Raw genomic sequence first — 25772 nt, forward strand, 5'->3', positions numbered from 1 at the left:
TTTCATCCGGTTCTCTTCAATGAACGATCGAAGCGAGTCACAAGTTCAAACCTTCAGTCAACCCTTTTGTGGCATCTGCGTAATGTTTACGCTGGACAGGATTTCTAACGATAAATAAAATTATCCGTCCACCTTTATGCTCGTAAAATCACAACATAAAAGACTACATTACAACATACCAAGAACTACTTCTTTTAATTTGCGTAAGCGTGTTTGAATCACTCGCTGAACTGAATGTCATCCAAATGCCAGCCGTCCTAAAGCTGATGCTAATTTGCACATTTGCACAATATCACACGATAGTGTGCATTTGTATTAGTGTTTCTTGCTCAATGTTGTAGAATTCTACATAGAAGTATTTGAATCGCGAATCAACGAATCGTTCAATTTGAGAGTTCGATTCTTTTAAACGAGCTGTTCAAAAGGAATCGGTTTGGTAGACTGAATCAAACTTCCCGTCTCTAGCGCTGTCCGTGCAAACACGTTTCCTTGGAAACAGAACGAACGTTCCACGTGAGCTTCGGGTTTATTAACGTTTAATGCGTCGTATTTACATGAATAAAGGCATAACTGTTAAATGGATATTTATAAACATGTTTTTTTATGATTAATTATGATATAGCTAATGTATCTAATACAAAGATAAATCCTGATATTTATTGAAGCCTCTGTGACCAGTTATTTGTTGAAATAAGGGTCTTTTATTTTGAATATAGAGAAATGGCGGCCTCTATGCTGAAGGTTGCAGGTAAATAAAGAGATAAATGCTCGCAAATTTAATGTTAAACCTCAGTTTCTGTGGTAAAATTAGCCTTTTATGGTTTTTAACATTTTGGTTTTATTTCATCTTAACGTGACACAGAACGCAGATGTGTTTTGTGGTTGTCTGCTGATTTGTAGAAATGGATACGTACAGAACGGCACTTACGATCCACACTTATGTTTAAAATATTCGTTTTTATGTAAAATATTCAGTGAAACGCTGCTCAGTCAGAGATGTATTTATTGACACTACTGCTAAATAATAAAGTTTTAATTCCACATATTGCCATATGTTTCTGTAATTCATCTGTTTTTCTTTGAAGGGGAATTCCACTGAATTTTAAAAATCTCCTCATGGTTAAGATGGTTGGGGTGATAGGAACCAGATGTATGAAACGTTTAATGTCTCTGAAAGCAACCTTACAGAAACTTAAATGAAATGTTCATGAATACGTTGCCTGATGCCTAATAATTTTGAGAAGGAATTCCACCATTTTTTTACTGGACTTGTAGTGAAGCAGAAAAATACTCACAGACATACTTTGAAGGTTTAATTCACATAAGCAAGCTAAATTTAGTGACCTATTTTTTTAAATCCTTTTCAGGGTGGAGATGTACATATTAGACAAAATAGTCTTGATAAAAAGTTAATTGTTTCAGATTTGTCTCTGTTTTATTTTTTTTTTTTCTTTTAGATATTAAGAAATTTGGAAGAAATGGTGGAATTTCCTTTTTAAAAAGAGTCCCTGTAGTAAAGTCTCTGTTCCCTCAGAGAGCTACTTTTATTTTTTACTGGATGAGATTGGTTTCTATGTTCATCCACATACAGCAGCTAAGATACTGATTCATTCACGATGATGGATCATTTCATTCCTACTACAAATACTACACTGATAATTAGAAGAATAAAATAATTGATGCTTCATTTTATCATTTTTGGACTGAATTTTTTGTAGTGAAGTATAAATATCCTCACAGACATACCTTGAAGGATTAATTCACACTAGAAAGCTAAATTTAGTGACCAAACCTCTCAGAAAAGGTTGGAAAAGTTAAGCAGTACTGCTTTCTGCTTGGAACCTGGAGCCATCACGCTGATCATTTAATAGACTGCGTAATGTGCCTAGTGGACATAGGCCTACAGAATTACTTACCTACAGAATGTACAGACCTTTTTGTTTAACTCTTGTTTTGTTTTGCAGTGACACGTCTGTCGAGATGTGCCCAGCACTGCTCTCCAGCAGTTCGGATGTTCTCTTCATCCTCACCCCTTATCCAGGGTGTTCCAGCAGCACTGTGGAAGTTGGGCAGGCTGAACCATGTGGCCATCGCAGTCCCTGACCTGCAGAAGGCAACGGCTCTGTACCGTGATGTGCTCGGCGCCCACGTAAGCGCCGTCGTGCCGTTACCCGAGCACGGGGTTTACACAGTGTTTGTGGAGTTGGGCAACACAAAACTGGAGCTTTTGCATCCTCTGGGTGAGAAAAGTCCAATCGCAGGATTCCTGCAGAAGAACAAATCTGGAGGAATGCACCACATCTGCATTGAGGTGAGCAGTTTACTGATCAGTCATGTGCAAAAGTTTGAGCACCCTCACCCTCAAGTTATCACATCCTCTACAGGAACAAACTATATTAATAAATATGGCATTTTTCTGCAAATTTAGTGCAAAATGTAAACGTATGGGGAAAAAATAATATGTGCCTTTTACACAGCCTGCCTTTTATGTTTTCATTTTTTCCAACAGGTTAAATTTAGCAAATAAACAGTAATTGTGTGTTAAAATGTATTAAAATATGCGGAAATGTGTTATTATATATAGAAATTGTGTTAATATATTTTTGAAATCTTAATTGCAAGAAAACGTAATTCAACCAGGGGTGCCCAAACTTTTGCATACTTTTGTACATGTGTTAGGTAAGATGTGAATCTATCCCAGTAGAAATGGAATACATATTAATGTATGCTGTCAGTATATTTCAAAATCTGAATGGAATGTACTGTAATATAGGGGAGGCCAATTTGACAATATAAATTATGTCCTAACATGTTTTATTATGAAGAGATTATAGTTAGTGCTGGTTTTGGATTTACTGCAGTGCAGTATGTAAAAAGAGGAATAAAAATCTCTGTATTTATAATTTTGTGTAGTATTTTTTATAATATGTTAATACCGATGCATTGAATCTGCTTCTGTTATCAAACATGAGAATAATTAAATACTGTGATGCATATTATGTACTGTGTAAATGTCTTTAAGTATCATGATGGTATATTTTTGCCATATTACCCACCTCACTGTACAACTAATATAATATGGTCAGTTTTTCCAACAGTCCACTTAAGCCTCAGATGAGTTTGTAATGTTGTTTACATTGTATTGTTTGTTATACTGTTCATCACTTGATTCGACTTCTGGTTGTAGGTTGATGATATAAACGCAGCAATAGTGGATTTGAAGGCAAAGAACATCAGGCTGCTCTCACCAGAGCCACGGATAGGAGCTCATGGAAAACCTGTGATGTTTCTCCACCCTAAAGACTGCGACGGTGTTCTCGTGGAAATAGAGCAAGCATAGAGTCGACACACATACCTCTCAAAGGCAAACGCTCTGCTAGAGAGGGATATTCCTTTATAAGCTGCTTCTGAGGGAGGAGAGTGAAGATAAGGTGAAGGTTAAGGTTCTTTCATATAGTGTGTGATTTTTTGTGATTATGCACTGTTATGTTAAAATGTTAAAATTACATGATTGTAATGTTACAATAAATGAATCTGCTTTCTATGAAAACACTAACAGAAAGAAGCTTGTAAAATCTATACATTTTTCAATAAAGTGGCAATGAAGACATTTTAGATTTTGCAGAAGTGTTTGTAAAATGGTACTAACATTGGGTTTAATTGAAGATATAAGCAGACTTTTGGTCGCCCGTGGTCAAATGACATGTTTTGTTGATTTTCTATGTGAAAATAAGTTAAAACGTCTTCTACAGAGAACACAGTTCTGCACATATTAATGCAACGTTTGCTAAATTTAACATATTGGAAAAAAGAAGACATAAAATGCCTGTGCAGACACTATGGCACATTTAATATTTTATGATTTATTTTATTCAATATGTTAAACTCAGCAAATAAATTGAAACTGTGCACTAAAACTGGTAGAAAAATCCTGTGTTTAAGTGTGTTCTCTGAGCGGAAATATTTACTCATTTTCACTTCGATAATCAACAAAACTAATCTGACTAATTACTCTAACTGACGATGCTCAAACTTTTGCATACGGCTGGACCAATTAATCTGTTCTTACAGCCATTATGAATGTAGCTTAAATGCTGAATTTGTTACCTAGTAATGATGGTTTCAGTTACTGATGTACTGCAGATGTTATCATGCTTCCATGTTGTATGTTATGATGCAGATTCATATACTTTGAACATGCATATTAAAAAGGAATTCGACTCATTTGCTGTGAAATCATTAATTGTAGAGAAACCTACCTACTTAGATTTCTTTACAGTGGTGGTGATAGGAACCAGGAGTCGCCTTGACTACAAATAGAGCCATTTTATTTGCAACCCAAAACCACCAGTGAACCAATACGTGTCTATTGAGTTTTAATATGTGATGTTGGTGACGGTAAAATAGCGTAAAATCTTCTTTTGGTCATTATTTTTTTCTCAAGGCGCCCTACATGTACCTCTACATCATGAATATATTTTTCGTAAAACAGTATCTCAGGAATCAGGCAGTGTATTCATAACCATTTCATGTAATAACCTTCTGTGAGGGAGCTTTTAGAGGCATTAAACTCTTCAAACAATTCTGTTTCGTCAAGTTTCTCTACAACAAAACACTTTAGACCAAAACACTCTGAATGACTTCGTATACATCTTAACGGTTAACTTATGCAGAAGTTCCGTGAAAAATCTGTGGTTTTCTCTCTGTTTAATGACAACACGGCACCATTACAGGGGAATTCTACTGAATTTTCACATTTTTTGCACAGTTCCATTGTTGCAATGTAAACAAAGTCATCCGGAGTGGTTTGGTGTGAAATGGTTCATTGTTGAGACTCAGATTTCTTTACAGTGGTGGTGATAGGAACCAGGGGTCACCATGTCTACAAGCCATATATAATATAGCCATTTTATTTACTATCCAAAACCACCATTTTCTCTAGAATGGAGCATTTCACACCGAACCACTCTGAATGACTTTCTGTACACCTTAATTACTGAATTATGCATTATTAAAGAATTCAGTGGAATTTCCCCTTTAAGTGAAGTGGATTAATGAGCTATTATAACCATTCCAGTGATTAGGTTGGATGAAATGTACTGTTTCACACAGTTTCTTATAGCAGACGAATGTATAGACATATTTTCTTTCACAGTTTGAATAACACAAAAACATTTTCAGTCATTCAGTACAAGTTCATTCACAGCATTCGCTTCTATCACTATTGAGTGAAAATGCTTCATAGGCAGAAGAGTTTCTGATGAAAGGTGAAAGCCTTCCTCTCCTGCTGCTGACAGACTTCAGCTCCTCTCGACACCAAATGAGCGTATTAATGGGAAAGAACTTGGACCATCTCCATCTGTCCACTGTCTACCCGTCTGCGTCTCGCGCCTTAAATCCTCTTCCTTTTGGACACAGCTGGAGGAGGGAGATTAGAGCCGATGTTTGGGGGCTGCCAGTTTTCTCTCTGTGTGGTCTCTGAGGTCCCGTCTGAAGTTTGCACCGTTACTGGAATAAAAAGGGTCTGTTTTGCAGCTTTAAGCCGTCTTTGACATTTCGGTTCTTTTGGCAGTCTGAAAAGTAAGAAATTCTCTGAAATTCTGGCTCAGCCTCCTTTCAGTAATTCTCCTTTCAGTAATTCTCTAAAACTGTCCGCCAGTCTGACCACTGATACACCACATTTCACTCAGCAAGCTTCGCATTGCAAGTTACCTCATGAGTGCACCTGAGACATAGTGTTCAATGTTTGAAGCCAGTTTGTTCAGTTCATTTTTGTAGTAGAGCAATATATTCAATTTTCCAAATTTCCAAAATTTCCACGTAGTTACATTTTTAAGAAGTAAACAGTCATTCAGAGTGGTTTGGTGTGAAATGCTCCACTCCAGAGAAACTTGCTGAGTCAGATTTGTGGTAATGGGAACCAGACGTCTGAAGAGTTCAACATTCTTAGTTTTGAAATAAGGTTTTCAGCTAAAAAGTATTTTTTAAGCATATTCATGGCGGAGGGGTACATGCAGGGTCTTGTAGGGAAGAATAGTACCAAAGAAAAACTTGCTTCTCAGATTTACCGCTACACTATATGCACAAAGTATTGGGACACCTACACATCACACCTACAGGAGCTTTTATTACTCCCATTCTAAATCCATAGGCCTTAATATGGAGTTTGTCCCCAATACCATTTGCCATACAAAGTGGGCTGTAAGATGCTTTACAGACTGGCTGGAACAAAACAACATTAATATTGATCCAGCAAAAAGAGACAAAACTGTGCTAAACTTGATATTGTGGCAGTTTTATGGCTCAGTCCGATTTGGTCAGACTCTGAAGATCAGACTACACGTTTGGCGAATGGTATTCGGTTCATTTCTGGCTGATTCCAGGTTGTTTAGCTGTTCTTCTGTCACAGCTGCCGACTGAAAAGCTGCTCAGTGGTGATGACAGTTTGGGAATTTAAGTGTTCAAAGGGCTTGAGCGTCTCCTACAGCTGTCAAAGTTGTTGCTTAGCAACAGCGTCTCAGCAGAGTGATATGGTGTTTGTGATGTTATGGAGAAATAACAGCACAGTTAGAACGATTCTCAACCAATCAGTGTCCCAACTTTATGGAAATGGCGTTGTATTAAAAGATTACATAAGAGGACGCATGTAGGTTCACTGCTGGTTTTAGATAGTAAATAAAATGGCTATGTGTTGTAGACCTCCCAGTGACAATGACTGGCATATATACAATATAATGAGTTGAAACAATTAATAATTTAGTAACTGATAAAATTGTGGGGAGGCTAGTAGAGAATTCTGTCTTATAATTACAAATGTACACATTATATAGACTCTTATCCCTTATATTTTCTATATTAATAAAGATCAGTGGTTAAGCTCGGGTTCTACTGCCCTGCAGAATGTTAGTCCTAACTCTACTTTAGCGCACCTGATCCAGGTTGCTGATGTCTTCAGATGTTTATTGGCTAGATTTGGTACATTATAGCACTGATCATGGCATCAGGTGAGAAGGGATGGGGAAGCGTCCAGCATGGCAAAGATATTCTGGGATAATAATTTATTGTACTGGGACTAAAACTCTGTGGGACATGTTCCTTTTTTCATAGATCCTCATTAATCTCTACCATTAAAGAGTTTGGAATCACTGTATTCAATAATATAAAACCAATTTTGTAGCAGATGCATGTATAAAGTGTAATATTACTGTAACAAATGAAGAAATGCTAGATGCGTCTATGAAGAACAGAGCTGTACATGACTCTAAAATGATAGATAGAGCTGTAGAGCATTCAGAATAATTCATAAAAATATAAAAATAAAGTGGTAAGTGAGTGGAATTCCACCATTTTTTCAAAATTTCTGCATAAATTGCTTTACATCACCCTGCATGCACCTCTCCACCATTAATGTTTTAGGCCAAAACCTTTTCAATCTCAAAACCATGGGAAAAACAAGTCTCGGCCATCAGGCGGCATATTCATAACCAATTCATTCTGTAACTTTTTGTGTGGGACATCTTTAGATGTCTGGTTCCTTTCACCACCACTGTGAACAATTCAGACACGGCAAGTTCCTCTAGAATGGAACATTTCACACCGAACCACCCTGAATGACTTAGTTTGCATTTAATTATTTAATAAAGCAGAAATTTTGAAAACTCGGTGGAATTCCCCTTTAAATCTCGAGCCAGAAAATTTGACAAGAAATTATTTGAAATGATTAATTAAAGCATATTATTTATCATTGATAAAATGAACTTGTGGAATATTGATTCAATGTTTAATATTGAAATATTGAACAAAAAGAGCATATTAAAATACTTACTATGAGTTAGTATTTGATAAAATAACAACAATTATTAAAACATCAATCTTACAATCTTTTGAATGGTACATTACTCAACTTCTCAGCCTGAAGAAATGTTTCCTCATCAGAAATCTCAAAGAGTTGTAAATAAAGTAATAAAAAGCTCCAAGAAATAGGATTCTCCATTAGTCTCCATTAGAATCTTATAAAGAAAACATATTATTTAATGATCATAGAATAGGAAGAGATATGCTCTTCCTACTCAATCATAGGAAGAGATATGCTCTTCCTGTTCTATGATCATTAAATACTATCTGTTTAACAAGGATACAGGATAACAGAATGTTTACAGGATAACAAGAACTAAAGTCATGCAGGCCCGAGCTGGAGCTTAAGCTTTCATATTACTTACAGAAATCATGAAATCAAAACCGGATTAATCTTTAAGCAAGAGTAGTTGGACGGTAATGAGGCTGCTTCCTCCCAAAGGCAGACGGCTTAATTGCACAGTCTTTCAAGCGGCCTGTCCACTATTATCTGCAGCGTTTCAGGCTGTTTTGATTGCTTTGGTGCTGCTGGATAGGATTTTCCTCATTTCAACCGGTATAAAGTGGCGTGAATGAAGGATTGTAGCTATGTAATGCACGACTATGCTTACAGCACTTCCTAATCTTATTAGTCACACTGTTTCTGTAAATACTGCATTGCTGATGTGTTGATTGCTTCCTGTCTCTGCTGATGTCTATCAGTAATAACTCCTTTTGCGCTGCAGCTGGCAAATTGCACCTCAGCGTCCTTTTCCTTTGGTCGTCATCTAGTGAGACTAAATTAATTTTAAACAGGGAAAAAGTTTCTTGGCTTTTATTAAGCCTGTGCACAATACATATACACCAGCACTAATGAGCTCTTACGCTGTGTACGCACTCATGGTCAAATGACTGGGCCTTTTTTGTTGAAGTCACTCATAAATACTAGGCCTTCTGATTTGCTATAACACCTTTAGAGGGCAGCAGTGAGTAATGTTCCTTTATTGGATGTGTGAGGCCTTCTGTCTAGCTCCTAAGGGTCTAACCCAGGGGTCGGCAACATGCAGCTCTTTTACTGCCCTGTTGCAGCTCCAGGGCAGAATTAGATTTTTAGGTAAAAAATAAAATAATTCTCTTCTGTAGTAAAAATAAAGCTCTGCTGATCATTCTTACACAGTTTTAACAGTAAATGGGCTCAAACGCTGGAGTTGATATAGCTTACAACTGCTAATTCACACTTTAACCCTGAGGATTGGTGTGCAGACAACAATCTTGCTTAGTTAGTAGCTAACGAAAAGGCAAAGAGAGAGATTTAAGATGAACATCAGTGATTTGGAGGCAAACAAACTTATTTGCATTTATAAGCATTCAGCTGGTTTCCTGATACGTTTAATCTGCAACAAGAAACTGTCACACACTAAAAAGTCGAGGAGCTCAAGTCAGTTGCTCCCGTTCCACCTTAAATTGTGCTGCAGTTACATTCTGGCGCCTCAGGCACCGTTTACCGTTTAAAATTCAAACAAAAAGCTGGACAATGAGAAGCGACTTCAGCCTCGTAAAAAGTCAAACGATGAGAGACATTTTACAAGAAACTGTTCCACTTTTGCGAAAGTTTCCTGCCAGAGATGCGAGAAAAGCGACTGTAGATGAGCTAAAGCTTAAAGCAGAGCAAAGTAAGTCTGCGTTTTCATTTATATTTTCAGCCTATACAAGGGAATCAGCACATACTGAGACATATTAACAGCCAATATGGTAAAATGGACATAAAATGTTGTGGCTCCCAAGGTGGTTTGATTTTTGTTGAAAGGGCAAAATGGCTCTTTTTAACATGGGTTGCTGACCTCTGGGCTAACCAATGAGAGAGCTTGATTGGCTTTTTGTTCCTAAATATCACAGAAAAAATATCCTCACTGGATATTTTTTTCTGAATTTTTGAACCATTTTATTTCTAACCAAACAGGTCAGTGAAATCCGAATATTACTACATGACTTGCAAAGTTTAAAAGCAACATTTGTGATGATTCTATTACATAAAAATAAGCACAAAAATACAGTCAGGTGTCTTTTAGTACTCACAAATGATTAGGACTTTCTAGAAGGTGCCGAGAGTGAGCAGAACTGTAAAGCAAAGTAAAAAGTAACAGAATATTTCATTCACATTGTGCTTCGTCAATATAAAATGTACAAATTCTGCAAAAACAACTACTTATCATCGCTGAAAAATGCTCTTATTTGGAACAAATTGCAGACGAAATAGGTTGTAAATTGGCACTCAGTATCCAAAGAAGCACATGAAGGGATTTACAGCTGTAATACATGGACATACATTTTCGTTAGATAATGTGGGTCTCAAATCTAATGGGACGGATTTGTATTTATCCTGTGTCATGTAGTCTAATGTTTTCAGTAGGATGCTGCCAATGGGAGGAAAAGATTATGTGCTTGATGACAAGATGGAGTAAATCTCTTGTTCTGTTATGTAATGCCATTTAGTGCCTGTGATCATTCACTGAGGCACAGTGATGGATGCATTAGGGGAAATTAGGAGTGTATAACCACAGTCCTCTGTACAGGAGGTAATTATTCAGCTTTGTTTTTCTGCTTTTGCCCATGAATACGACTATCAGCCCTTACCTGGCCTGCGTCAGGCATTAAGGATAGAGAGTAATGGGCTACTAATTTGAACTTTTAGACGAGGGCTAATCACGAGCCCATCGCTGTAGGCTTTTGACAGGCAGTAGAAATGATAATTGAATGCAGGATTTCTGGAGGAAGCCAACCACACTTGTGTTTTGAGCCTCATTAATTTACTGATTAATAATAGATGTGAACAGAATAGAAACTGCAGGCTGTGTGTGTCACATACCGCCCCGGCACACTCCCCCATCTCTCTCTCCCTCTCTCTCCCTCTCTCTCTCTCACTGTCTGGATAACGAGAAGAAACAAATTACCCATGTTAAAAACAATAGTGTCTTTCAGGCTTCAAGCTGAATCTTCCTTTTTTAAAATTCTGATTTTTGTGAGATGGTGAAGGAGAAGAGTAGAGTTAGAAGATGACATTCATTTAAAAATAGCATATCTTGGCACAATCACTCCTCTCTTTCACTTTAAAACTTTATTTTACACTAAAGTTTTGATATTTTCTAGTTCCCACCTTTGCTTTAAAGGCTAAAGGGGAATTCAGCTGATTTTTCAAAATTTCTGCATAATTAAACAAGTAAAGTCATTTTGAGTGGTTTGACGTGAAATGCATTGTACCAGAAAAAACTTACCGAAATTGTTTACAGTGGTGGTGATAGGAACCAGACGTCCAAAGCATTTAATGCCTCAAAAGGCTCCCTCACAGAAAGTGATCACAACATATTGGTATGAATACCCTGTCTGAGGACATTGTTTTACAATAGTTCTGTGATCTGGCTTTAAGAAGTCTATTCACGGCGGAGAGGTACGTGCAGGCAGGGCGTTGTGAGGCAAAATAGTCCAGAAGAAAACATGCTTTTTCAGGTCTACCACTATTTTACCATCATCAACATTACATATTAAACTCAGTAGATTCACTGGTGGTTTTGGGTAGTAAATAAAATGGCTATATTTGTGTTGCAGACATTGTGACCCCTCATCACTAATGTAAAGATATCAGTTAAGTTGGTCGTTTTCTCCACAGTAAACCATCTGGACACTCCACACCTAGACACTTTATTTCAGTGCCAATATCTGCACATATTTATTCAGTATTGTCATTATATTCTGTTACCTGCGGCTCCTTGTACAGTCATTATTGCACTGCCTTTTTCATCTCAGGTTATAGATCTTATTCCAGATTTTTGTATATTTCTATTTGTGTATATGCCTGTAGATGGGATTTTTTATATTTATTCTTCCTTATTCTTTATTATTATTATCTATCGGTCTCTCTGTCTGTCTATCTATCCATCTATCCATCTATCTATCTATCTATCTATCTATCTATTTCACTCCAAACCACTCTGAATGCCTTTGTTTACATCACAGCAATTGAATTTGAAAAATTGGTGGAATTTTTCTTTAAACACTGTGAAAAATTAAAACAATATCTAATTCATCTGTTTTTAATGTGAATTTAAGAATGTGCTGTCATTTCAATTCAACATTTTTTTGGGCTTTAAAGCCACAAGTTATTGTTGATGCTTATTCCTTATTCATGTTCTGGGGCCTCGCTCCCGTTACATGTCTTTTCGTCCACCCGTTTTCCAACAAGCCACGCCCTTCTCTGCTAGGATTGGCTAGCAGTTCGGCCGTTTACAGAGCGCTCTGCCGTTCAGAGTGCTTAAGCCCCGCCCACTTCACGAAGCCGCAGACTGCTTTTTGAGCAGGAACGAGCCAGTCGCCGGGCAAGAGGGCGGAGCCTGGGCGTTCTAGAACGCGGACTATATTATGAGTTCGAACTACTAGCCAATCACAGCGAGAAGGGGCGGAGATTTCCGCAATACGGGTGGAGAAAAACACACCTCTTCGCAGAGCGCAGCGTAGGGAGCAGCAGCAGCAGGAGCGGCAGCGGCGTCTCCTCCTCAGCAGCGCGGAGGGCTTTATCTCGAGATTTACATCAGCAGCAGCGTTCATACAGGTACTGCCCGCTTCATCTCTGTCTAGATTAAATCTGTGTCTTGGTTTTTAACGTCAGAATTGCAGCGTACAGGCAAAATAGCCAAGGTTTTTCATCCACCAGTGCAGCCACGGTTAGTCGTATAGCCAACACTGGGGCTTTATTTATTTATTTAGCTACAGCGCGTGAATTAGCCATCCACCCAAAACCCAAAAATTCGTCCACCCAAAACCGAAACCCACAAATTCTCTACGTGTCGTTCAGTCCATGGTTTTTAGCCGGATATTCTTCGATTTGCCTTCATTTAAACACCTTGAAATCATTTTAAGGGGTGTAAACACTTCAGTTTGCTCCAATTATCTGAGCAGTTGTGACTTTGTATTACAAACCCATATAGAGATGCTCCATTTTCCTGTTAGGTTGAGGTCAGTCTCATTTGCCCGTGTTAAGGCACGGAACATAAGAGAACATAGAGAATAATTAATAAAAAATAGGCAGTGATTTAAGGAGCTCATGCCCAGAATAAGTCAGAGTGGACTGTTTATGTTGGGGTTGGACTCGACTCTGGTTAATGTGCTGCTCCTCTCCCGTCAGTGGACAGACCGATGTTAGAGGAGCACAACTTCACTTGTAACAGCAGCATTTCAGCCACACATGGTTCTCTGTCACTGCTGAGACACGTTGATGCAGTTTTTTCTGTCTTTGTGAGCTGTGTTGACTTTGAGATGCTGAGTGGACTGACCGCACCTTCCACCCGTCCCCCTGTCCCCCTGTGAGGAACAGCAGTGACTGCTCTGCGCTTCTCTGTGGGGTTTGTGCACTTTTGGCTTTTTGGTCAAAGACACTGACGAATCTATAGATTTGGCATCTGTCATGTAGGTTTTAGAAAAAGAGAAGAAAATATTCCTCTGAAGAAGAAATATTCTGGAGAAAAGGAAAGGGATATAGAAGGAGTGAGGAAAGTGGAGGGTGAGAGAGATAGAGAGGAACGACAGCTAGTGAGAGGCAAAGAAAGAAAGAGAAACAGGAGAGATGGAAGCAGAGAGAGAAAGAGGAAAGATGGTTGGTGAGAAACAGAGCGAGAGAAAAGACGGGCGAGAGAGAAAGGAAAGATGGCCAGAGGGAAAGAGAGCGCGAGAGATAAAGAGAGCTATGATGGGCATAAGAGAGAGGGAGGGAAGAACTTGTAGGAGAGAGAGAGAGAGAGAGAGAGAGAGAGAGAGATAGGAAAGGAGGGAAGGAAAAAAGAGATGGGGATAGAGGGTAAGGAAGATAGAGAAGAGAGAGATAAAGAGAAAAAATAACCAGTGAGCGAGAGACAGAGAGAGAGAGAAGAAAGATGCATAGAGAGAGAAAGAGAGAGGGGAAAGATGGACATGAGAGAAATAGATTGAGTGATTGGAAAGATAGAGAGAGAGTGAGAGAGAGAGAGGAGGGGGAAAGATGGGCATGAGAGAAAGTGATAGAGGGTTAGGAAAGGTGGCCAGAAAGAAAGATGCATAGAGAGACAGAGAGAGACAGAGAGAGAGGAAAGATGGCTAGAGAGAGAGAAGGAGAGAGAGGAAAGATGGCTAGAGAGAGGGAGAGAGAGAGGAAATATGGTTAGAGAGAGAGAGAGGGAGAGAGAGAGGAAATATGGTTAGAGAGAGAGAGAGAAAAAGGAAAGATGTCTAGAGTGAGAGAAAGAGAGAGATAGGAAATATGGTTAGAGAGAGAGAGAGAGAGAGAGAGGAAATACGGTTAGAGAGAGAGAGAGGAAATATGGTTAGAGAGAGGGAGAGAGAGGAAAGATGTCTAGAGTGAGAGAGAGACAGGGAGAGAGAGAGAGAGAGAAAGAGGGGGAAAGATGTCTAGAGAGAGAGAGGAAATATGGTTAGAGAGAGAGAGAGAGAGGAAAGATGTCTAGAGTGAGAGAGAGAGAGAAAGAGAGGAAATATGGTTAGAGAGAGAGAGAGGGAGAGAGAGAGGAAAGATGTCTAGAGTGAGAGAGAGAGAGAGAGAGAGAGAGAGGAAATATGGTTAGAAAGAGTGAAGGAGAGAGAGAGGAAAGATGTCTAGAGTGAGAGAGAGAGAGAGAGAGAGAGAGAGGAAATATGGTTAGAAAGAGAGAAGGAGAGAGAGAGGAAAGATGTCTAGAGTGAGAGAGAGAGAGGAAATATGGTTAGAGAGAGAGAAGGAGAGAGAGCGAGAGAGGAAAGATGTCTAGAGTGAGAGAGAGAGAGGAAATATGGTTAGAGAGAGAGAAGGAGAGAGAGAGGAAAGATGTCTAGAGAGAGCGAGAGAGGAAATATGGTTAGAGAGAGGGAGAGAGAGAGAGGAAAGATGTCTAGAGTGAGAGAGAGAGAGGAAATATGGTTAGAGAGAGAGAGGGAGAGACAGGAAAGATGTCTAGAGTGAGAGAGAGAGAGAGAGAGAGAGAGGAAGGTGGCTGTTGTGAGCTGTAAAGCTACGTGCTGCTGGAACATTATCCCTCAGGGTGGATCCGTCTCCACAACAGCGACCTGCTGTTAACTTAGCCGAACTAACCCCCCCAAACCCCTAAATCCCTAAACCCCACCCACCTCCACCCCTCCACCCTCCTCCCCTCCGAGCCCTCGATACAGCGTTCTGTACGACTCTTGTGCTGAAGGACAAACACAGCGTCACATGAGCGTGCTGGAGTGTTATTCATGCACCAGTGGGAGAATTTTAAATTGGACTCTTGTTGGGGAGAGAGAGAGATAGAGAGAAAGAAATAGGGAGAGATAGAATGAGAGAGAAAGAGGGAGAGATAGAGTGAGAGAGAAAGTAGGAAAGCACAGAGATAAAGAGGAAGAGTGGGAGAAGGAAATGAAAAAGGGAGACAGGGAGAGAGAAAAGTAAAGAGAGAGAGGGGAGAGAGAGAAAAAGAAAGGTAGACATGGAAAGGAAGAGAGAGGAATGACGATGAGAGGGATAGAGAATAGGGAAGAGAGACCTAATGAGAGAGAAGAGCCAAAGAGAGGAAGTGAGTAGAAGAAAGAGAGACAGAGCAAGTGAGAGGGAATTAAAGAAGGGGCGAGAATAGGAAAGAGGAAGAGAAAGAAGGAAAGAAACAGAAAGAAAGAGAGAGATAGTGAGAGAGAGAGAGAGAGAGAGAGAGAGAGAGAGAGAGAGTGAGAGAGAGAGAGAGAGTGAGTGAGAGAGAGAGAGAGAGAAAGAGAGAGAGAGAGAGTGAGAGAGTATGTCAGCTGAGGTTACCTGCTGCAGGCATGGCTGAAATGGTGTTTTGGTTGTTTGTGCTGTAGATTAAAAAAGACAGAACGCTGTGATGCACTTCCAGAAGCTTTTTGTCAGATTTCACAGATGGAGCAGAGCTGGAAAGTCTCCAGTCTCCAAAAGTATCCAGACAAGAGCGCTAATTAGTGAATTCAGCTGTATTACAGTGTACGACTGCATTCAGTGAGGCACACAGCTTGTATAATCTACATATATAAGCAATAACCCTTGGAATTGGACACTTTGGAGCAGCTGCACATGAGCCTAAGGTCACCATGCCCAATGCCAAGTTTCGGCTAGAGGGGTATAAAGCCCCCCAGCATTGGGTTGTGGAGCAGTGGAACTGTGTTCTCTGGAGTGATGGAGCTCCATCCAGTACTTTTGGGATGAGTCGCAGTGATCTAGAACTGACCATCCAACATCAGTACCTGACCTCACTAATGCACTTCCTCATATCAATCAAATCCGCATAGCAATGTTCCAAAACTCTAGTGTAAAGCCTTCCCAGAAGAGTAGAGGCTGTTACTGCAGCAAAGAGGGACAAACTCACTATTAACACCCTTCATTTCAGAAGAAGCAGTTGGTGAGCAGGTGTAATATTTGGATGTGAGATGTATCTCCTTATGTAAACACTGGGCTGAAATGCACAGTGTAAAGCTGTGGAGATGTGTGGACAGTCTTTTAGCTAATGCATGCATCTGTTTTTTGCCCCCTGCATTGGAGCAGAACTGTTGTACCCCAGCTGCTTGTGTTGATGTGTGCCGTGTCACGTTGTCTACATTTCAAAGATCAGAAGATTTTCTGGAGAAACGTGCCGAATCCAAATTGTTCTCAGTGGTGGTGGTAAAAGGTACCAGACATCTGAAATGCCTCTGAAAGCTCCCTCAGAGAAAGTTATTACATGAAATGGTTATAAACACGCTGCTCGATGCATGGAACATTCTTTTATGAAAGTCTGGAGAAGGTTTAGGCCTAAAATTCATTTTATAAAATCTATTCATTGTGGAAAGATGTAGGGCATTCTGAGGTATAATATTTTTTATATTTACCATTGTTTTACCATCGTCAGCACATCAAATCTCAGATGTGTAGGCTCACTGGTAATATTCAGTAGTAAAAAATGGCTATTTTTGTGCTTTAGACTGTGCAACCTTATCAGCACTACTATAAAGAAATCCAAGTTTCTCTACAATGAACAGTTTCACTTCAAAACACTCACTGAATGATTTAATTCACAATTCAGTTGTTGAATTGTGCAGAAATGTAGAAAAAATGGTGGAATTCTTGTTTAAAGTGAAGAGTAAATAAAACATTATCGTTTATCCATTGACTTAGAATGCACTTATAATAGAAGCCAATGGGAAAGTGTTTCTATTTATGTATTTTTATGTATTTTAATATGTATATATATTTTTTGTGTGTTTTATGTTCACGTGTGTGAATGCAGATGACAGTGCCCTGCTTATGCATCGCAAACGCACAGTATTTCTGCACAAATTTAGCGCGTTTTTACGTTACAGTGTCAGTTAAAACACTCAGTACTAAAGAAGCACGCCAAGACAAGTTTATTGATGTAGCACATTTCATGCACAAAGGCAATTCACTGTGCTTTACATAAATCAAAGCATCAAAAAAACATCAAAAGGCAAAATAAAGACAAAGTGCTTAAGAGTCAAAACAATAACTGTGTTTCCGGCCTTATTGTCTGTGATAATTGACTGCATGCTACAGATGCAGCAGGCAGATATTGGATTGAAAAACCCTGGAGTATTCCTTTAATATTAAGACAGCACCATTGTTGTTATTGTTAAAGGGAACATTCCGGACAAAATGAAGAATATAACCATCATTACGTCACACGCTTACACAGCTCCTACTGCAGTGCCACAATATAGGAGTAAGACTTTTCCCATTTAAAGTCTAGAAATCCTCTGGTGATGTATCTTGAAGGTGGGTGGAGCTGTTGGTGCTTTGAGGTGGATTCTTGAGAGCAGGCTGTATGAAAGTTTCCCCCTGTTTCAGTACCAGTTTATATAAGCTCTCGCTCCATATGAAAAAAAATATATGGACATATTTATATATATATTAGGAATGCATTTCAAATACATCGCAATTCATGCCAAAATACATTCCAAATACTAAAATGTATTTCAGAATATATTGGCATATTAGCCAAATATATTTTAAAATACATTTATTTTAACATGTGTGGGGAAATATTACACATAGAAAATGTACTACACAAAAATAAATGTATGTAAATGTATTTTTTATCAAATACATTAAAATGTATTAAAATAGCCAAAATTCGGTCTAATGCGCTTTACAGTTTTGATACCTTTTGAAATGAATTTGTATTCCAGTATCTTAATTTCTAATATTAGCAAATGAACCTTTAATATAGCAAAGGCAAGTGTTGTATGTATTGATACACTGTAAAAATGTAGTTATGATTTAATATCTTGTTTCTTTGACATACTTTTTTGTGTGAGCGCTGTCTTACTGCATATGTACATGATTAATGCAAAGTACAATGCAAAACACCTCCATACCAATTCCATTCATTCAGCTTATATATGTGTGTGTATATACATACATACATACATATATACATATTTTCCATATGGGGCCACTTGGACTCCCTGGGGGAGCTCCCAGCGCCACCTTAACGGCTGTTCCATTACTTTATTTGCTGAAGTGAAGGGTGTTAGATGAGTCCTCGACTAGTGTTGACTTCAGCAGCAGAACTCCCCTTTTCAAACCCCGGACAAAGCAGTTTGTAAACTATAGCAACAAACTAGTAAAATGCTTACCATTTCAAAACCTTAACATTTAATTTGCTGGGCTTTAAACACAAACTACTCCATCTGCTGATACAACTTCATTGCTTTCCGTTGCTAGCTGGTTTGTTAGTATGCTAAAGGCTTCATGGCTAAAAAAGAACAAGAAGAAAGGCGTTACATCACAATTCTACACCTAATTTATAGCCAGAGACAGCAATAACTAAGACGCATTATGAATGTAATGCTCAAACTTCTTAAAAAAGTTTTGCACTGCAAACTTTTCATGGCTAGCAGATTAGCTCACTGAAGCTAACCTGTCGAGGGCAATTGTGTTTAGTTGGAATAATCCGCTCTTCACTGTCCCCTCCTCCCTTTTGCGCCAAGTGGCCGCTTGTGTAACGTAGGAGTGACGCACTTCTATGTGCGTCTGTGTCGCATTTGGCGGAGTAGGGTTTCTCAGTGAATGCATTTACATGCACTTAATAATCCGATAACTGCTGAAAATCCGATTTTGTCAGGAATCCCATCAGCACCTTTACATGCACTTGAGTTGGGAAACTCCGGGTCTACATGAATCAGGCAGTAATCGAATTTCTGCTTTGCAGTGAGCCAATAAACTCACAGAAGAAGACGTAAACGTAAAGTAAAACTCAAACTTCATGCCGCGGCTTTTTTTTTTGCGCCACTTTATCTGAAAATATGAACATACATCCTCTAGAAGATGAAGAATGTTTAAATCCTTTATTTCTTCAAGCATGTATTTGGTTTCAGCGTCGCTCCAGAAGTGCTTTGCTGTGTCTCACGGCAACGCTGACTGCTTATTTCTGGTACTGCCGTCTGTTTTCACACATGTGCAGACTGAGAAATCTGATAACTGAACTAAAATCCAGCTCTCTTTATCAGATTTCTTAATCTGATTTCTAGACCGTACTGTGATCTAAGAAATCAGAGTGTGCTGTTTACATGACAATTTGAATAACCAGATAAATGCAGAAATCCGATTATGATCAGATTATTGAGTGCATGATTGTATGAAGTATTTGCACAGTGCATGATGGGTATTGTAGTGATAGAACACAGATGGATGAAAACACAAAAAGGACACAACATTATGAATTCTGCCAAACCTGAGGCTGGAGGGTGCAGTTTTGCACCACACATTAAATGATCATTTCAGACCAGAATACCCCTTTAATGCTTTAGAATTTGTATACTGTATAATGCAAATGCCAGAACTGTTGTTTAAGCAGTGTCCTTACAGTATGATAGTCTGATCACACATCCTGATCTTTTATTAGCATTTGAGATCACATTGTACTGATGTCACTGATGTAGTGAAGGTGTGGTTAATAATCTTTCCACTCTGATGAAAGCAGAGCCTTTTGTCTCGTATCTCCTCAGACGGTCATTTTGCTTAAGTGCAGAAGGTTAAATGTGGAGGGACGTCCTCGGTCATGAGGAGAAGGAGCTCATTTTGGGTGGGGAAGAATACGGTGACCTGTTAGCTGCTAAGTGTCGTCTTTTTAAGCAGGGGCTTGAAGATCTGCTCCTCATTAACCTCGCCCTGCAGGATGGATTCTCCTCCAACCTGGCAGGCCTAGAATCTCAATCAGTGATAAGCCTTCGTCTTTTTGGTGGGCGGTGTTTCTAAAAGCTCTGACATTGCTTTGACACCGTTTTATACCCAACATTTGATATTCTTAGCAGGAGGCTGAGGAGGCAGCTCTCTGGAGGCTGTGGAGTTTTAATGGGTTCAGAAGAAGGACTTTCTGTGTTGTTGGACTTTTCTGTCATTGATGAATGTTGTGAAAAGCTGAGGTCTCATAGTTTGCAACCTTTGACAAAACACCTTAGCCTTATGCTGCCCTGTCTTTTCAATCACCGAACAAGAACCCTATGTTCACCCCATATTTTCAGCCTAAAGAGTTTTTCTTGCCATGTGGTATTCTGGTCATTGGAAAATCTGAGACTGTATTTATGTGTGAAACTTTCACGCAACTTCCTTTGTATAATGTAAAACTTTCTGCAACTCACTTGAAACTTACTTGAAACTCAGCCACAATGGTTGCAGCCATCGCAGCATTGTGAAACAAGTTGAAACAGCCAACAAAATGGCAATCATACCAAATGATTGTGGTTATGTTCTCTTGGATGGTCTCTTTTTTTTGCAGGTAACCAATTTGATTAAAGGGTAATTAACCCCTTACCAAGCCTGGGTCCACCGGAAGGCCCAAAGTTTCATGACACCCTTCTATAACATAAGAAAAGTTCTATTAGTTTGCATTGAAGTTTCTGCAGTTAATGAATAATAAGCCTTAGTATGCAATAAATCTGCTAAGGGGTTAAACAAATGTAATTTTCTGCGCAATCTTTGAAATGTAAAAAGAGTCATTCAGAGTGGTTTGATTTAAGATGATTAATTGTAGAGAAACTTACTGACTTCTTTATGATTGGTGGTGAGCCTACACGTGCCTTGTGAGCTTTTATATGTAAAGTTAATGATGGTAAAATACTGTTTTGCTTTACAGTGGCATTTGGTTGTTTTAAAAAAAGGTATGTTTCAGGCCAAAAGTCCAAAGAACTTGTTGTTCTAAGTAGAATGAGCAAGGCATCAAGAAGGCTGTAATTGTGTTGGCTACGGAGGCCCGGAGGGGACGGAGGTAAAAAAAAAAAATTATAATTCGAGCGAACATTTTGTAGTTCGTACGCGCGTTTTCTCTTATTCGTGGTCACAATTTCTTAAATCGTTCCCTCGTTTTCTTTTAATCGTGCGCACGTTTTCTTTACTTCGTGGTTTCGTTTTTTTTACTCATGATCACGATTTTCTAGTTCGTTCCGTGGTCATGTTTTATTTTTAACTGAACGCCTGTTGTTTGTGTTTTGATAACAGCTCTCTGACACTGTCTGACGGATTTTTATGAGTTAGATTGATGAGATAATGGACAGAGGTGCTCATCAGGTCTGATTTTGATTTGGGGGTTATGAGGAAACTGCAGCTCCTCTTCACAGCGAACGGCCCACGGTGTTTCTGCTCCCGGTCAAGCTGCGGTGTTAGAGACCATCACACAATTACAGGACAAAATGATCAGCGTTTCAACATCCTCACATTAATATATCTACATCTAATCCACAGATCTATTAAACTCTCTCGCCATTTCAACTCATTCCACATGAACGTTTCTGTGTGTGTTTAATTTGAGTTTGTTGAAACGTTGACGCTCACCATTTCTTCCTGTAATTGTGTGATGATCTCTAACACCGCAGCTTGTCGCTGGAGCAGAAAAAGTGCTAAGCGGCCGCGCTGCATCTCTGTCTCTGTTAAATATGATCATTAGACAGTGCAGTTTAGTGAAGGTTGTGGTTGTAGTTTATTGTCTTCCTTCATTTCACCACCAAACTGCAGCTGCACTGATGAATCCGAGGGCCGTTTGTTGTGAAGAGGAGCTGCAGTTTCCTCAAAACCCCCCAAATCAAAATCAGACCTGATGAGCATCTCTGTTCATTATCTCATCAAACACATCAAAACCCGTCAGACAGTCTCAGGGAGCTGTTATTTACTTCTGCACCAGGCAAAAAACACAACCTGTATCTGCAACACTGATTTTGCGCACGAATAAAAAAAATAAACAATGTGCGTTCAGTTGAAAATAAAGCATGACAACGGTTAAAAGAAAACGAGAGAACGAATTAGAAAATCGTGATCACGAATAAACAAAAACGTACCCACGAAGTAAAGAAAACGTGCACACGTTTAAAAGAAAACGAGGGAACGATTTAAGAAATCATGACCACGAATAAAGGAAAATGTGCGTGCGAACTGCAAAATGTTCGCTCGAATTAATTATTTTTTTACCTCCGTCCCCTCCGGGGCTCCGTAGTTGGCTATTTAAACATCAATTTTTTTAAAGGCTTAACGTTCACACAAGATATAAAAAAAACTTAAATATATAGTAAAATACCTTAAATAGATAGATAAAAGACAGATATGTAGATATTGAAAAAACAATGACAGCTGTAAAAATATACAAAGGTGATAAAAATGCTGCAAATATGTAAACTACACCTCACAGATGACTTTTATATTGAGAACGATGTGATGTACCAAAAATACAAGCTGCTAATTTACTTAACTAGTGGAGTAACTGAATGTGATGCATGCAACTTTGTTTTTTAATTGCTTCATGTAACTGTCCGTTTGCACAGAAATGTTACTGCAAGCAACTCACAGCATGCAATTAGTTGCATGTAAGTTCCACCATGTAAAGCCAGCCTAAGGACTTCTGCTTTTTGGCTATGCAGACTCCTGATTTGCTGGCGTGTTCATCATCATCATCATCATCATCATCATCATCACCTAAGCTAGGAGATGCTGGAGTCTGTCCTTCCACTCATTGGGCGGAAGGCAGGAAACACCCTGGAGAGGTCGCCAGTCTGTCTGTCAAGGCAGACACACAGACATACACAGTTACACACACTCACTCCTAGGGGCAATTTAGTATCTCCAGCTGGCCTGACTGCATGTCTTTGGACTGTGGGAGGAAACTGGAGGAAGCCCACACAGGCACAGCCTAAATGAGAGACAGAGCTAACATCTCTGTGTTTGTGGCCATGGACAACACATGACACAGCTGAGGCTCAACCCTAGATCACAAATATAAGCTCCACCTCTCTGCTGCTGACTGGTACTTTTACCAGGAGTGCCTTTAGAGGAGTACAGCTGCAAGAGTCACAGTCAAAGTTTTGTCTGAGAAATCTCTTCACTTTCTTATCACATTTCAGCCTCAAGTCCACTGAAAGGATGAGACGATGCAGTTATGTAAAAAACGTCAAATCACTCTTTTTTTTTTCTTTGATCAGAATTGAGGATGATTAGTATCAGTGTGCATTTTTTGAGTCAGAGACACAAACAAAGGCCGCACAGATTCTGCTTTTCCATCCCTTTCATGTGGGACTGCTGTTTACTTTGTACATGAAAGTGCAGCCAAATGCAGGGGAATTACGGGGCCCTTTTCAATGTCACTAATGAAATTTGGCAGCTGCAATTATGCACTTCAAGCGAGACGAGCTAATTTAGTGGCATGTCTGCCCAGCACGCTCTGTAGGGGCTTTGTTTTGGTGTGTCGGATGGATGGGTGGACACTCTCCTCTGTTTGTCCCGGCCGGGTACAACGATGGACAAACCACTTCCTTCAAGGGGAAATAGTCTTTGAAGGCGTGCGGAGGTTTAATTACTCAATCAAAGTCATTGTTCAGACAAAGGCTTTTTTCAGGGCTTTTATGCTGACACTGCGCACACGATCGATGAACACTGTGCACTGAGCTGGGATCTTGCAAAGGTCAATGACCCTTAGTTTTGTCATCCTTCAGATAGTTTGTATTTGAGTAATGAAGATAATTAATGATGTTCATGTTTTTTTTCTTATGATCTTTTAGCTCATTTGTTTTTTCTAGCATGTTCTGGATTTGTGGACCTGCATTTACAGAGCATTAATTTCCTTTGGCATGTGGTATCATATTTAAGCACTGGCACATCAGTTTTGTCCGTTTGCTCTGAGATAGCGTCGTAGCCATTTTGTGTCAGGACTGCTCCAAGATGGCAATTTTGGTTGGAGGGGGTGGGGAGTGGGGAGGACTATAAAGTTTGGCCTGTGTAACCATGGAAATGGGTGTGATGTAATGATGGAAACTGGTATAGCAAAACAATGGAAATGGGTGTAGTACAACCATGGAAATAGTTGTAGTTTATCCATGGAAATTGATATAGCACAACCATAGAAATGGGTGTAGTGTAAGCATGAAAATATGTGTACCTTAACCTCGGAAATGGGTTTACAGTAACAATGGAAATGGGTTTAGTGTAACTGGAAATGGCTGTAGCACAACAGTGGAAGTGGCTGTAGTGTAACCATGGAAATAGATGTAGTGCGACCGTGAGAATGGTGTAATATAACCATGAAAATGGTGTAGTACAACCATGGAAATTGATGTTGTGCAACCATATAAAATGGTGTACAGTAACCATGGAAATTATGTAGTATAACAATGGAAATTGTGTAGTGTAACCATATAAAATGGTGTACAGTAACCATGGAAATGGATGTATTGCAACCATGAAAATGGTGTAGTACAACCATGGAAATGGGTATAGAGGAACCATGGAAATGGAGGTAGTATAAGTGTGGAAATGATGTAGTATAACTATGAAAATGGTGTAGTACAACCATTGAAATAGATGTAGTGCAACCATGAAAATGATGTAGTGTAACTATAGAAATAGGCGTAGTGTGACCATGAAAATGGGTGTAGTATAACCATAGAAATATATGTAAAGTAATGATGGACCGATGTAGCGAAACCATGCAATTGGTGTAATGTAAGCATGAAAATAAGTGTACCATAACCTTCGAAATGGGTCTGGAGTAGCCATGGAAATGGGTTTCGTGTAACTGGAAATGGCTGTAGCACAACGATGGAAAAAGGTGTAGCAAAACAATGGAAACAGTTGTACAACCCTGGAAATAGACATAGTCTATCTATGGAAATGGATATAGCACAATCATGGAAACGGGTGTAGTGTAAGCATGGAAAATCCCTCTGGAGCAGCCTACACAACTGATAAATCATCTGTGATTTGATCTGATCTGCTTCAGCTAGTTTCATCAATCAGCACGTTCTAGTTCTCTAGCTAACATGAGAGGGAGGGTGCCTAAACTGGATTTTAAAAAAGTCGGTGGGGCGTAACTCCCCCATCCTCAAAGGAAATTATGCATAAGAACATGTGAGTGATTGACATTAAAGTGTGATAAATAACAACAAAGATACAGTCAACAAATAAACAAGCTGCCTGTTGTGGTGTTAATGTAGCAAATAAAGAAGTTTGAAAGTTTCTTGACCTCTAGCTGTGGATGATATCAGGCGGCAGCCAGCTGAGTAATAAAAACCTTTACGCCGTATTTTTCAAAGACAGAATCCATCATACGGTCCTTCAGATTTGGACAGGCAGCTGAAGTTGCAGTTTCCAGTCGCTATCAGTCTGAGTAGCATAGCCTCACATCCAGACATTAGCATTCGGCCTGTGGCAGCCAGGGGGGGAAGCGCTCCATTGCTCAAATGAAAAAGCCTGACAGAATTTGTAAGCTTGGCATTGGTCAGTCTCTGTGGATGATCACAGATTTTCCTGTGGTAATTCACCTTGGAGAAAGGCAGAGCTTGCCTGCAGTTTCTTCAGTGATGGATATGAACATTTCTAGTGTGATTACAGCTCAGTGCTGTAGCAGAGGTTAAAGGAGCAGAGTATAGTCCATCCCTTATACAGAGTACAGTGTTGAATGTCAATT

General features: G+C 39.3%; 2 protein-coding genes across 2 annotated transcripts in view; both read left to right on the top strand.

Annotated features, from left to right (window-relative positions):
- The first annotated feature begins 705 nt into the window (after positions 1–705).
- mcee (methylmalonyl CoA epimerase) lies at positions 706–4224 on the top strand. Its single transcript, XM_036584409.1, has 3 exons — positions 706–748; positions 1965–2311; positions 3188–4224. The coding sequence occupies exons 1-3, from the start codon at positions 721–723 to the stop codon at positions 3338–3340; spliced, it is 528 nt and encodes a 175-aa protein (XP_036440302.1). The 5' UTR covers positions 706–720; the 3' UTR covers positions 3341–4224.
- An 8122-nt stretch (positions 4225–12346) lies between these two features.
- Positions 12347–25772, top strand: part of apba2b (amyloid beta (A4) precursor protein-binding, family A, member 2b) — a 179701-nt gene continuing 166275 nt past the window's right edge. Inside the window, exon 1 of the mRNA XM_036584410.1 lies at positions 12347–12436. The gene's annotated coding sequence lies outside the window, so the exon portion shown is untranslated. The remainder of the gene's footprint in view (positions 12437–25772) is intronic.

Source organism: Colossoma macropomum, unplaced genomic scaffold (genome assembly GCF_904425465.1).
Source record: "Colossoma macropomum unplaced genomic scaffold, Colossoma_macropomum, whole genome shotgun sequence".
Classification (NCBI taxonomy): domain Eukaryota; kingdom Metazoa; phylum Chordata; class Actinopteri; order Characiformes; family Serrasalmidae; genus Colossoma; species Colossoma macropomum.

Excerpts from the sequence above, each read along its gene's own strand:
- mcee (XM_036584409.1), top strand. The coding sequence starts at position 721 with ATGGCGGCCTCTATGCTGAAGGTTGCAG. Across the intron at positions 749-1,964 it reads CTCTATGCTGAAGGTTGCAG|TGACACGTCTGTCGAGATGT; the intron begins GTAAATAAAGAG and ends TTTGTTTTGCAG. Across the intron at positions 2,312-3,187 it reads TGCACCACATCTGCATTGAG|GTTGATGATATAAACGCAGC; the intron begins GTGAGCAGTTTA and ends TTCTGGTTGTAG.